Source organism: Strix aluco, chromosome 3 (genome assembly GCF_031877795.1).
Source record: "Strix aluco isolate bStrAlu1 chromosome 3, bStrAlu1.hap1, whole genome shotgun sequence".
Taxonomy (NCBI): domain Eukaryota; kingdom Metazoa; phylum Chordata; class Aves; order Strigiformes; family Strigidae; genus Strix; species Strix aluco.
The window spans coordinates 89,454,365-89,468,240 of record NC_133933.1 but is presented as its reverse complement, the minus strand read 5'-3'; the positions used below and the strand labels follow the sequence as shown (position 1 = coordinate 89,468,240).

General features: G+C 37.6%; 1 protein-coding gene across 6 annotated transcripts in view; it reads right to left on the bottom strand.

Moving 5' to 3' along the window:
* Positions 1-13,876, bottom strand: part of EPHA7 (EPH receptor A7) — a 170,511-nt gene that overhangs the window by 101,722 nt on the left and 54,913 nt on the right. For all 6 annotated transcript variants that reach the window (XM_074819521.1, XM_074819525.1, XM_074819522.1 and 3 more), the window contains 2 exons: positions 11,910-12,065; positions 10,691-11,026 (listed from right to left, as the gene is read on the bottom strand). In XM_074819521.1, the coding sequence (XP_074675622.1) occupies positions 10,691-11,026; positions 11,910-12,065 (492 nt within the window). The remainder of the gene's footprint in view (positions 1-10,690; positions 11,027-11,909; positions 12,066-13,876) is intronic.

Sequence of the window (13,876 nt, the reverse complement as noted above, 5' to 3'; positions counted from 1 at the left end):
AAGTGCCAAACTACAAAACAATTCATACGCTAAAGAGTAGTAGATATAACTGTTCAATTAGGAACATGCCCTATGGAGTCAGGGATGGTTCTATCACATGCAAAGCAGAATAAACTACATAGGGCAGCAATGTGTCAGAGATGGCAAAATTGTCCACTTATTTATTACTCAGACTGTTCCAGCAGCTGAAAAATCTGTTGCCATCCATGGAGCTGTCATAGTCAGTCAGCAATGGCTACTGCTGTTAGGGAAGATGTCTCCCCTTCTTATAACCCCACTAGCATCACAAATAAGCCCAGCTCTTCACAGACCTTTATTTTGCCCTGACTTTCCAAGTCATCTTGGCTATCTTCACCCTTACCTGACAAAAGTGAAACATTCATTCTTGGGCCATTAACACTCCATAAACTGCCAGAAGGCCATAGGCCAGAAGGGGAAGATTTGTATTTTTCACCTGAGGGCCTGTTTAGCCAAAACATTTTTCCTTCTTAAAAAGCAAGCTTGCTGGCACATGCAACAAATAAAAAATAAGTAACTGAATAAAATATGATTGGTTCCAAAATACCAGCAGAATATGAGAATACAAATATATAACAAACTGGAAATACACTGACTTAAAATGCTGGACAAATCTACATAGGACCTCTTTCTAGACAGTTAATTATGAGACTGAACTTCAGCGCTAAGTGGTGGACGTGAACCTTGCTTTAAGAAAGCTCTTGATTCAAGACATTCTTCGTCCCTTCCTGCAGTCCATTTCTGGCATCCTAACTATACTAGCATACTACATTTTGGCATCCTAACTACACACAGACTCACAATGAAGGTCTTCCAGCTATTAAATAGGCAGTGCTGTGTGCAATCTCTCCCATCTAGAAGCTGAACATTTAGCTATTCTATCACTGAAGCTTAATGGAGAAGCTTCTTTAGCTCTCCCTATATAAGGAATCACCTCTCTTTTAAAGATTTCCACAGGAGTCATTACAGTAGGCTGGCTCCATGACATGCTGTCATCAAATGCCTCACTCTATAGAGTTGTTACAGTTAAAGAATTTTTTAATTTATTATATACAACCTCAATTAGGATTTCACATTTGGTGGCACTTATGCAGTTGCAATAGCACCTTTCAGTAGTGATGGTTGCTTCTCATCAAAAAAACATCTGTGAGCTTAGAGGGTTTTGTTTGTTCTAATGACAATGGTACTTGAATACTTCAAAAGGTCTGAAACAAATCATCAAATATTAGGAAATTCAGGGAAAAAACAGCTAATGTCTTATTTTGCTACAAATACAATCATACTCTTTTTCTTTTAATTTTGTTCTTTCTAAGCAAAATAACAAAGAAATTAAACACCTTCATAATAAATTGCGCTGTACTGAAGGAAGATCTCAGGACTCATGAGCACAGTGGGTTTTGGCTATATTAATTCAAACACTACGTATTATTCTGTCCTACAGATACAAGTATTTCACAATTTTATTCACTGAAGGAGTTAAAATCTGTTTTGAAAACCAAATATTTGTTGTGCTTTTATGAGGGCAGCTATGTGTTGTTATTATCTACAAATAAGAAACAGGAAGCTCAACCAAACAAATGAAAGATATCATCAAGAAATTTTATGACAGAATCAGAACAGGCATTTCTTTTGGCCAGTTTCCCCACTGTATTTCTTTTTTACTCTTAGGTCATGATATAGCCATGAGAGCGTTTCACCTAAAATTATTTCCTGTGAAAATTCTAAAGTTTCTGGACAAATATTTGCCTACATTTCATAATCATCATGACATTATTTTGTAAGAGAACGATACATATGGCCAATATACCAAACAAATAACATTCAGTTCATGAGACCCTACTGATGGTGTCCAGCACTTATCTAGATCCTGCATTCAGTTACCATACTGCAGTTCACAGGAAGCAGAAAAAGGAAGATCTGGAGATACAGTTTTGCTGCCAAATCAAAGGTCTTATGAAATTGTTTTCTTTGCACATGAGTTAATTAGCTACACTAGACTATGTATCACCATGTATAAATGAATCAAGTGATTTCTTGTCTTTGCACGAAGATATCTTGAAAGTCTTTGAGGTTGGCCAGGTCTTTGCAGAACTATGTGTAATAGTCCCCAAATAGTATAATAAAACTCAAAGAGCACTATTTAGTTTCTACTCTGTTCAAAAGGACTTATGGCCATGAGAAATAATCTAACTATGGATGAAGTGAAAGAAGAAGCCAGGCATATTTATGAGGGGCTAAAACCCCAGCCAGCAGGTGTCACAAGTAGAGCTCTTCTATTTTACAGACCTTTCTGGGATTGGTCATAGAAAATGTGATGTTAACACACATATTTTCTTTTCAAGGTCAGGATTAATTTTTCATCACTACTTTTAAGAAGACAATTGGTGTAACTCATAAACATCAAGGAGATGTCCATCCCATGTTTGTAACATTAGAACAAAAAGTGGCTCCTAGTCCTAGTCCTAGTCCTTTGTGTCACATTAGCAAACCAATCTCTCCTCTCTTTGGCTTTGCTTCAGAGCTTTGCTTCTGTGTAGCTGAAGCTTTGCTTTGTCTTTGTGTAGCTACACTAGAGTGTAGCTTCCCACTATTTTTATTTCTAAATATTGTAAAATTCACACAGTCTCTACTAGAAAAACTTACCTAGTTTCTTAGCAAAAATGATTACCTCTATTTCTTAAAAGCTTTTATGGTAAAGCTGGACAGGCAAGTGTTCTGATACCCATTTGGAAATAAAATATAATCATTTTAGTATACTTAAAAAAAAAATAAATAAAATGACATTCAGCCACAAACTGACGTGCAAAAACCTGCTACCATCAGACTCAAAATGTGGTATGAAGTTAAAGTTTCCTTTCAGGATGACAGAGTGCCCATTGCTTTGGTTCCTGTGTGTTCTGATAGAGCATAAGGTTCAAATCCTGCTCCTATTGAAGTCAATGACAAAACTTCCATTGACTTCAGCGGTGCAGGATCAGACCCTAAGCAACACAGCTAAAATCTGCTTTCTTGCTTTCTCTCTTTCAGTGCAAAATATTAGAACAAATTAGAACTAAATGTTAAAAAAAATGAATTACTATCAATTGGCTATTCTGTGGTAAGTTTTCTTATAAAACATATTTCTTGTCATTTCAAATTTATATATATTCTGTATATGTATATCAAATACCAAAACTGTCAAATATCAGATATGTCATACCATATTATATCTTATATAGCTTATTCCTTCTTTGTGAAAATAAAAAAAAAAAAAATTATCATTTAGCAATTTTACAATAATGCCCCAACCTAGCAAATCTACAGTGTCTCTATAACCTTGTGGATTTCACTACATTAAATATGACCTGATACAATCAGTGAGTGAACAACTGCTTTCCCTGATCTGATGGTATTTGCTATACAGTGACTGGAATTCTTATCAAGTTTTTATCCATCAGTTTAATTCAGGTATACATTCAGTTACTGCCTCCTGTCAGAATATCTCTGATACTAGTCCAGGGTAAGGTGATTGCAGATCAATAGACAGTCTTAACTCCACAGAAATAACCCAACCCATTTTTTAAATGTACTGAAAAGACATGTAAAAAGCTAGAAGAGTAATAACTAACACATGTAAATAATATCTACTCTAGTTTTACCCTTTTCAGTTGGTGGCGATGGACTGCAGAACACTTACAAAATTATGCTGTCTGACTGCTGGTCTAGAAAACAGTTGAAACAGATTAAAATATATCTTAAATAATATTAAGAATAAGCACTAACATCCTGATTAGATACATCCGCAGGTCCTGAGAGAACTGGTGGATAAAGTGGCTAAGCCACTATCCATCATATTTGAGAAGTCATGGCAGTCTGGTGAAGTTCTCACTGACTGGAAAAGGGGAAACATAACCCCCATTCTTAAAAAGGGAAATAAAGAGGACCTGGAGAACTACAGGCCAGTCAGTCTCACTTCTGTGCCTGGCAAGATCATGGAGTGGATCCTTCTGGAAAATATGTTAGGGCACATGGAAAATAAGGTGATTGGTGACAGCCAACATGGCTTCACTAAGGACAAATCATGCCTGACAAATTTGTTGGCCTTCTGCAATGGGGAAGACAAACTGATGTCATCTACCTGGACTTGTGCAAAGCATTTGACACTGTCCCACATGACATCCTTGTCTCTAAATTGAAGAGACATGGATTCGATGGATGGACCACTCAGTGGATAAGGAATTGGCTGGATTGTCACACTCAAAGAGTTGCGGTCACTGGCTCAATGTCCAAGTGGAGAGTAGTGACAAGTGGTGCTCCTCAGTCATTGTTGGGACCAGTGCTGTTTAACATCTTTGCTGGTGACATGGACAGTGGGATTGAGTGCACCCTCAGCAAGTTTGCCGATGACACCAAGCTTGTGTGGTGCGGTCAACAGGCTGGAGGGAAGGGATGCCATCCAGAGGGACCTGGACAGGCGTGAGAGGTGAGCCCGTGCAAACCACATGAAATTCAACATGGCCAAGTGCAAGGTTCTGCACATGGTCGAGGCAATCCCAAGCACAAATATAGGCTGGGTGATGAGTGGACTGAGAGCAGCCCTGAGGAGGAGGACTTGGGGGTGCTGGTTGACATGAAGCTCAACATGAACCAACAATGTGCGCTCGCAGCCCAGAAAGCCAACCATATCCTGGGCTGCATCATGAGAATTGTGGCCAGCAGGTCGAGGGAGATGATCCTCCCCCTCTACTCCACTCTCATGAGACCCCACCTGGAGTGATGTGTTCAGTGCTGGGGCCCCCAACATAAGAAGGACATGGTCATGCTCAAGCAAGTGCAGAGGAGGGTCATGAAGATGAGCAGGGGGCTGAAGCACCTCCTCTACAAGGACAGCCTGAGAGACTTGGGGTTGTTCAGCCTGGAGAAGAGAAGGCTCTGGGGAGACCTTATAGCAGCCTTACAGTACTTAAAGGGGGCCTACAGGAAAGATGTGGAGGGACTCTTTATCAGGGAGTGTAGTGATAGGACAAGGGGTAATGGTTTTAAACTGAAAGAGGGTAGATTTAGATTAGATATAAGGAAGAAATTCTTTACTGTGAGGGTGGTGAGACACTGGAACAGGTTGCCCAGAGAAGTTGTGGATGCCCCCTCCCTGGAAGTGTTCAAGGCCAGGTTGGATGGGGCTTTGAGTGACCTGGTCTAGCGGAAGGTGTCCCTGCCCATGGCAGAGGTCTTGGAACTAGATGATCTTTAAGGTCTCTTCCAACCCAACCATTCTATGATTCTATGATCTTTGTAGCTCCCATTAAATAAACTAAGCAAAATAGTAATCCAAAATACAATAATCTTAACATATATGTTTCTAAAACCCACAGCTTAATGAAAACAGTTATTATTAGTTTTGAGAAGTGACTTTTTATATAAAATAATTCTCCCAGCTCAACAGGTGGAACACATTTGAAAAAAAGAAAAAAAAGTACATTATTTTTATAATCAGAATTCTTTTTACATGAAGCATTTTTTTAAAAATATATACACAGATGATTTAGTCATATCAATGTGGGTAAGTTGTTCTACAGTTCAAGGCTAGAAGAGGTAGTATAGCTCAATAAGTAAAGCACTAGCAGGAAATATCAGATGAAACCTCAAGCTAAAAGAAGTCCATTGATATGGAAAAACATAGAAACAGTGTTAAGTCAAACACTGAAGCTATCTGTAATAAGCTGTCATCTATCACCAGAAGTGAACATTGAATGGAAGTCGTAGATGAAGGTAGATTAAAACTTGGAGGCAGAATGGAAAGACCAAAATGGTCTGGGGAAAGGAGAGAAGTGAGCATATGACTAGAACGGTGAGGTCAAAGTGACTGGGAAAGCCACAGGCATAAATCTTCTTGATTGCTGCCTCTGCTGGGGGACAGCTCATTGCTGAAGAAAAGTCAGGCTTCAGTGAGACTGACAGCAAACAGGAAACAAATAGATGGTCAATAGTGCAGAGACTATGAAAGAGTAGACTTTAAAAAATGAGTAGAGATAATTGAGAGCTGGGGAAAATGTGAAGAGAAACAAAGAAGAGAAAAATGATGAGCAGCAACAATGAAAGGAGAATGCAAACTAGAGGAGAATGCAAAATGTCGCCCCTATTTAGAAAGACCTCAGAAGTACCTAAGAAAGGCAGAACCCATCACACAGCTTTGCATAAGGGATGGCTTATTTCCTTTATGCATTCAATCATTTTTTTCATGATGTGTAAATCAATGGTACTATTGCTAATAGTCATGATTATATAGCATGTAATGTTTTTTTTCTGTTCAAGTTGCTGGGATAATGCAACTTTGAAAAATTCCGTTCCCATTGGGCTTTTTTTAAACAATTTTTTTTTAATTTGGGGATCTGTTTTTTGTAGGAAAAGGTCTGAAAATTGAACTCTAAGATGTGAAAAAAAAAGGAAAAGCAAATCAACATATATAAAATAAATTTTTACTAAAAAAAGTGTTTTTCAAGAATAAGCCTTGATTATGGAACTGAATCAGGGGTTTTTAACCACTTAAAGTTGTCAGCATCAAGTGCATCTGAAGGTGCAGCATGACCTAAGAGTGCTGTGGGGCACCCTTCTCTTGCTGTGAAGAGGTAGCGAGAATTAGCAAGCGCTCCCTGCATAAGCACAGAGAGTACACTTAGGAACAGGCATTGGCATTACATTTTAACTTCTGTTTGTCATGTTTGGTTACAATAATAAGACATGATGAGTGTCCCCTTGGATATGACTTTTTCTTTCCAATGACTATAAAGATAACTTAAACTGGCTCAGGACAGATACTTAAATTTTCTCAAACCCTGATAGATGTTGGGATTCATCTAAACTATCTTAAGTTTTCTCAAAGTCAGGCTAGGTTGGGTGAATATCACCCTTTATCAGAAACAAAGTCCATTGCCCATTCAGACAAATTCCAAAAGAAAGGATGTAGAGAGAGAGTTTTAAAATCACACTATCTTTGCAAAAGTGTCAACAGAAAAATTATATAATTGTTATTGAAACACAGATTTTTTAAAAGGTTTGAAAGTATATAAATACACAAATCCAACCAATATTCATCTGCTGTGAAACCTACCCAATTCCATTAGCCTTTTGAATGTTGTATGGAAAAAATGTAAAATTTGTAAAGGAATTTGATGGATCAAAAGAAACTACCAGTACCACTGAAAGGTGAATAACTTCTTAGGGAAGTGATAAATTTTATCTTTGGTAAACAACCATTCAATAAGCTTGCAAAGGTAGTGTTTGTCAGCTGTTTGCCAGCTGCAGTTCTTCAGTACATTCACCTATTGTAACTGGGGCTTAGTCACATTTAAATCTCAATTCTACATGGATGCAGGAGTTCACATAGATCAGCTTGCAATACTGGGATGACAACCTGTATTCTTTATATGATGCTGGATAGGCAAGATATCAAACAAGATGGTTTACTCCTGGGGGACTTAGTGCACTTAATCTTTTACCTCTGATTCTGGCTCAGTTCTTTCATGCTTTTGTCACAAAACAAAACAAAACAAAAAGCCTCATGGTTCTTGGCTGCAGCATCAAAAATATGCCATATGACAACTTATAGCCTAGTCACAAAGTCTTTTTAACACAAGGAATGAAGAGTGATGTGTCATATATATATATGTGAGCAATGTGAGATGCTACCTACCCACTTATAGTCATTTTATTGTTATTTCCACAAATATAAATAGTTTTTTGTCAAACACCTGGTTCTTTACTGTGACATGCTCTCTTTGTCTCATCAGAAACTTGTATGTGGGTGAAGAAACACTGAATATATTCCATAACCCCATTCTTTTATCAATAATTTCCTGTTATCATTACACAATGATTTGAATTTTGTGAATATGGTCACAAAAGATCAATTCAATTAAATCAAAACTACAAAGGGAAAATCTCACTGCAAGACTCTGTACAACTGGTGAACCCAGTAATTATATATAGCCACCTATTGTGCTAGCATAATAACCTCTGAAGAAGGTTTAGTTAGACACATTTACACACATAAAAAGCAATATGGGCATAGAAAAAGTCATTTTTGCCAAAAGTATAGAACACTCACACAGTAACAAATGAGAGCTGCATGAATCCTAGTTTACTTGGCTATAAATAAATCCAACATTTTCTTTCTCTCCATGGTAAAATAAAATAGGAGCACAGAAGCATAACAGTCTCTTTTGAGTAACCAGTCTCTTTCTGTTCAATTATAGTCATCAATCTGTTCCACCTAAAATACTTTCCTCCTTGAGAAACCAAAGAAATCAGTATTAGGATCCAAAACATGCTGTTGTGAAAATAATGTAAAAGAGGTCTTTCCTTTTGGTGAATGCATTTGTACTGAAAGACTGCATTTTCTTTAACATGAATTTTGTAATTTGGGGAAAAAAAAATGCTGCATTTATATGGCACCTTTAATCAGAAAATCTTAAAGAGCTTGGTAAGGAAAAGTAAGCGTTACCTTCATTTTACAGAGAGAGAAAACTGCAATAAAGCCAGCTTAAAGCCTTCCCCCCCGCACCCCCCACCCCCCCCCCCCCCCAATCTGTTTCCTATGTACATTCCTTTTAGATGCCCAACTGGAAGCCTTTAAATCCTGATATTCAGAAGTGCTAAACAGATAAAGCTTCAGTTGTACAAATACCCTTTCTCTCAACAGTGACAGTGTTAGATTCTGTAGCACTGGGAAAGGCTTGCCTGTGCGTAATCCCACAGCAGCCTGGAGAGCAAGGAAGGAACAGAGTCAGGTCCTCTGCTTCCTGCTACATGCTCTTACAAAACTTATCAAGGAGGGTGAAGGCTTTTCCATTACTTGAAATCACTAGGTGAAGTCTAGATGTTGTCTCTAATATATACACAAGCTATAGTTTAACTAACATCTCTGGCCTTTATGTGAGGATCATTTCATAAAATCATATAGCTTGTGTTAATTATAACTAAGGATAACCGTATTATGACTTCTGGTCTGAAAAACCCTATAAATCTATGACTATGACAACACAAGAGAATTAACTATAATGAATTATCGTGCGGGTAACACAACAAACTTCTGATTAAGGTTTTTTCATCTCCCTGAGATGTGATACTAGCCACCAAATTGCACTGGCTCTGCCTTTACCCTGTGTGCCACTGAACCATCAAAGCACATAAAGCCAATTTGATTTAGCTAAACAGGAAAAAGTCCAAGTCCTCTTCTTCCTTAGGTAGTTCTGTACAGACATCTACAGAGAGCAGACCACTGTCCACTTGTGCACGTTTGAAGAATTACAGAGAATTATTTTAAAGATGAAAAATCAAGGTGCCATAATAATACAATCTGTGATGCAAAAATAGTTTCAAGGTAAGTTCTCTGTGCTCAAACTCTCATCGTAAACTCCAAGAACTGAATGAGCACAGAGACCAATCCTCTCAGTCACAGGGATGGTTCCAAAATAATGTAAAACATGCATTTGGTATCCAGGAAAGCACTATGGGGAAATTAAATACCCCATAAATATTCCAGCCTAACTTTAACAACTATATAAACCATCCTAGGTTTGGGGGGAGGGAGGGAAAGTTTTGAATTCAATTTCTTGGGTTTTTTTGGTTTTTTTTTTTTTTTTGAGATGACCATCTTTAAAGTGCAAAATAACTACAGTTTTTCCTATTTGCTCATTGTCCCTACACGGTGAGAGTTTGTCCTCAGTTCAAAGCATTACTGTAGGGAATCATTTCTACTGCACTAAAAAAGAATAGCTTGATCATAGGCATTAAAATTTCCTCCAAGGTGTAAGTACCTTCAACACATTGGTCAGCTGTTCTTACAGCAAGCATCTGTTATTCACTTCATATTTTCTTTTAAGGCATTTCCTCAGAAGCCAGATTTTTTAATTAATGTTCAGTTTAAGATGCATTAAGATGCAGTTCAATGCATAAAAGGTTAGTTTTACTATCCTCTCTTAAAGCCCACATTGCACTACTGTAGATTCAGAGGCCTATAATTTTTATCAACAAGCAACTCATCATTTCAAAAACCTAAATCAAGGAATTCCTTTTTTTTCACTCAGCATGCACACAACTAAAGTCCTTTTCTCCCCTGGGGCGACATGCTACTTTGATTTTATTTTCCCTGACATGTCACCTGTCAGATTATGGTAAATAGAGGAAACAAAGAATAATCATCACATTCTCACTGAATCTCAGAATCATATCTGGAAATACAAGATAAATTAGAAACATTATCTTGAGGGAAAATATTAACACTGAAAACACCATCAGATATCCAAATCACCTTCCAGTGGCCTAGGTTTAAAAAATTCAGAAAGGAAGCCTGCACAGGACTGTCACAGCTACTTTTTTAATCTTCAAATACTAGGGAATGACCTACAATGGCGTAAGAAGAAAAAAAAGTTGCAGACTTAAGAAAACCTATTTAATGATAAAGCTGTATGTCTTTAAGTCTTTCATGAATGCTTTCTAAAAGCAATCCTGAGGCCAAGAAACAGGACAGGTTATCATGAAATAGTATAAACTCCAATTAACTAGTTGGCAAGGTGAAAAGATTAATGAGCCAGAACACACCAAACATGCTCCTAATTTACTGCATCTGTAGTTTGCATGTTCCCAATTTCTCTCAGTCTCACAGTGTTGAGATTCATAAGTGATGAAAACTTACCTGCTTGACCGGTGGTAATACTGACAGCTGCAAAAAGCCTCTGGGAACGACTCAAGTCAGAAACCCCATTCACAGCTTCAACTTCAAATGTGTAGTTAGCATGAGCTAGCAGGTCCATGACAGTGACATAGTTATCTACTAATCCAGTTTGCTGGGGCATATATCCAATGTTACTCCCACAGGGAACACATTCGCCCTGCTCCCAGCTGCACCTCTTGCACAAAATGCGGTAGGTCACATCATTTCTTCCCCCGTTGTCAGCAGGAGGACTCCACTCCAAACTCACGGTAGTCTGGTTGATATTGAAAATAAGGTTCTGTGGTGCAGATGGAGGTCCTATGTAACAAACAAAAAGTCCACGGTAATTGCTCAGAACCACGGTGGGATGTGTAGCTAGCATTTTAATTACCAAGACAGAAAATAGTAGAAGCATTTTTCTTCACATAAACATTTCATTATTTTTAGTACAAGCTGCATAAAAGCTTCCTTGAACTCACTTGGCAAGAGCTGTATTTATTTTCCATTAAGGCATCAGAATAACAATTGTCTGTATATTTACTGCAACTGACTTTAGCCGTTTCTCTTCTGTGCAATTAAAAGGATTGGTTAATGTACCTTAAAGGTTGTCTTTTATAGGTTTCCCAAGTATGGGATTTGTTCATCTCTTCTAAACAAACTGCACCAACTACATCTAGTTCTTTGTTATCAGCTCTGATATGATTTACAGAATTATCTGGTGCTGCTTTGGATTTAGGAGATTTCCACTATTTGAACCACCAGTCTGTGTAAACTAGTCCATTTGCAGTTAGAAGGTTAAGCCAGATCCAATCACAGTTCAGTCAAAGCTCAGATCTGCACAGGTTACTTTTCATTCTTCATGTTACTCATTTTGGTATTATATCACATAAAGCACATTGTCTACAACAGTTTTACAGCCATGGGAAAACTATGTCTGTATTCTATCTGTTACAATGAGTTAGTTACACACTTACCCAACATGCAATATTTTCCAATGTTATATCAAGCAAACATGAAAATTGTATTTATGTTGATTCTATATTCACTGTCAACTTTTCTTCCTCTATGTCTTTCAATTTCATTTACTGTTGTAAATGTACTCTTCAAATATAGTTAAAGCCAACCAAAACTACTAGCTACAAGTGGCTGCACCTGGTTGGTTAAGCAATGTCCTTTACTATTAAATTCAAGACTGACTCACTTGTGCATGCGACATATGGTGGATCAGAAGGTGCTCTATAATAGCTATCTTCACAATCACATCTTGAAGATCCTTCCTTGTCAGAGAAACTGTGAGTAGGGCAGCGGGAGCACTGCAGATCTTGTGAGGAGGATTTGTAGAACCCACGGCCACAAGCTAAGGCAGAACAAAACAAATTAAGGTTTAAATTTTCATGGATTATTATCCTGATCTTTTTTGTCTCTGTCATGAGGTGCACATTCCTGTAAACTTCTAAACTACCCATTCTGTTATGTTGATGCAAGCAAGATATTATGCTCATAATTTCCTTTTCTTTAGTTGATGCTGTTAATGATTTTATGGCATTTTTGTGAGTTCAAGCATACACTACAAATACCTCAGCAGTTGGCAGCACAATATTTTAACACAGAGGACCAGGGAATTATAACAAGGATCTGTTTTTCACCAAAGAAGAGCACAATAATGGTGTGAAACAGCTGGATGCCTGCAATAGGCCTAAACAAGGGAAAGGCAGTCTGGAGAAGCTCTGCTCTAAGGCCACTGAAGTGTTTCTGGTATCTGAATTAATTTGGAATTAATGGAGCAAAAGTTACTCTTCCCTGATCTGAGAAGCCCAAAGAAGCTGTAACCCACCAGTGAACCCTGATTCCAAGGAAAGAATGAGGTGTGAACGCTTGTTGGACAGACAACACTGGTAGGAACAAGCAGAAAGAGGAGGAGGGAAGACAGCATAAGCTGCACAATTGGTTTTTCCAGTTTCACGGAGAGAGACAACCAGGCTGAAATGATTTTAATAAAATTTTCAAGGGAAACTGAAAAGGTAGATAATTGGAAATACTCTTATAAGATAATTTCATACTTTGGTTTGGCCACTGCAAACCCATGCAAGTTAAAAAATATGTTGTGTTCTGAAACTGATGTTTAGAAATATTTCTTTAGCGACTTCCACAGTTCCCAAAGCAGAAACACCCATAAAACACACCTATAATGACACTTACAAGCAGAGAACTGCAACCTAGACAGCCACCTTAAGAATGGATAAACTATGAGAGCTGTAGGAGATGAGAAAGAGGGAAGTGGGGATCAGACAACACTAAAACTGGAAACAGATTAAGACTCCATTTCAGCACTGAGATTATGGGCAAATTTACAAACACTGTCAGCGTGAAAAAAATAACACAAATGTCCTCCAGAATTTTCTAATAAAGCAGAGACTTTTTCAACCATACTATTTTATGCTTTTTTTCTAACCCTAACAGACAGTCTAACCTTCTTAAGCCATCACATGTATGCAAAGAAAAGGGCCAGTGAGTGGAACATAGTATTGGGTATCAAAATATTAAAGCTAGTTAAATAGTCATTCTGAATTCAGAGAGAGAGAATTTACTTTGGTTATACTCATATTTGCTTGGATATTTTCTCAGAACAGAAATGCAAAGTATCCAAAGACACTGGTATTTGGAACCGTTATTTCAGTTGTCTGGTACCACAGTGACGGCAAGAGCATGAAAACAATGAGCTTTATCCAAACCTCACTGAAGTCAACAAGGAGTGTCTTTGACTTTAATAGCCTTTGGACTGGACCCACAGTGTAGCTACAGAGACATAATTTATTAATCTGATTAATTTTATGCAACTGAGAGAAAAAAAATGGTGGTAGTACTTAAGATAACAGTAGATTAAAGTTGATGAATTAGGTAAATCAACAGTGGATCATACCAGTATAAAATGCTAGGAAATTCTGGCTATTACTCTCGATAACTAACTTTCTAAAGAAAAATATGCCTAAAGGACAGAAATTGCCATAACATTTAGAGTTTGTTATGCTGCAAAAAACAGTGGATGGAAGCTAAATTACCTGGCAGAGAAAATTAGCATGCAAAGCATGTATTCTTTGACTTTGACAAAGGGGCACAAGTTTACATTAGAAGAAAATCTAGCCCTGCTTGTAAAACATGGTTTAGTTT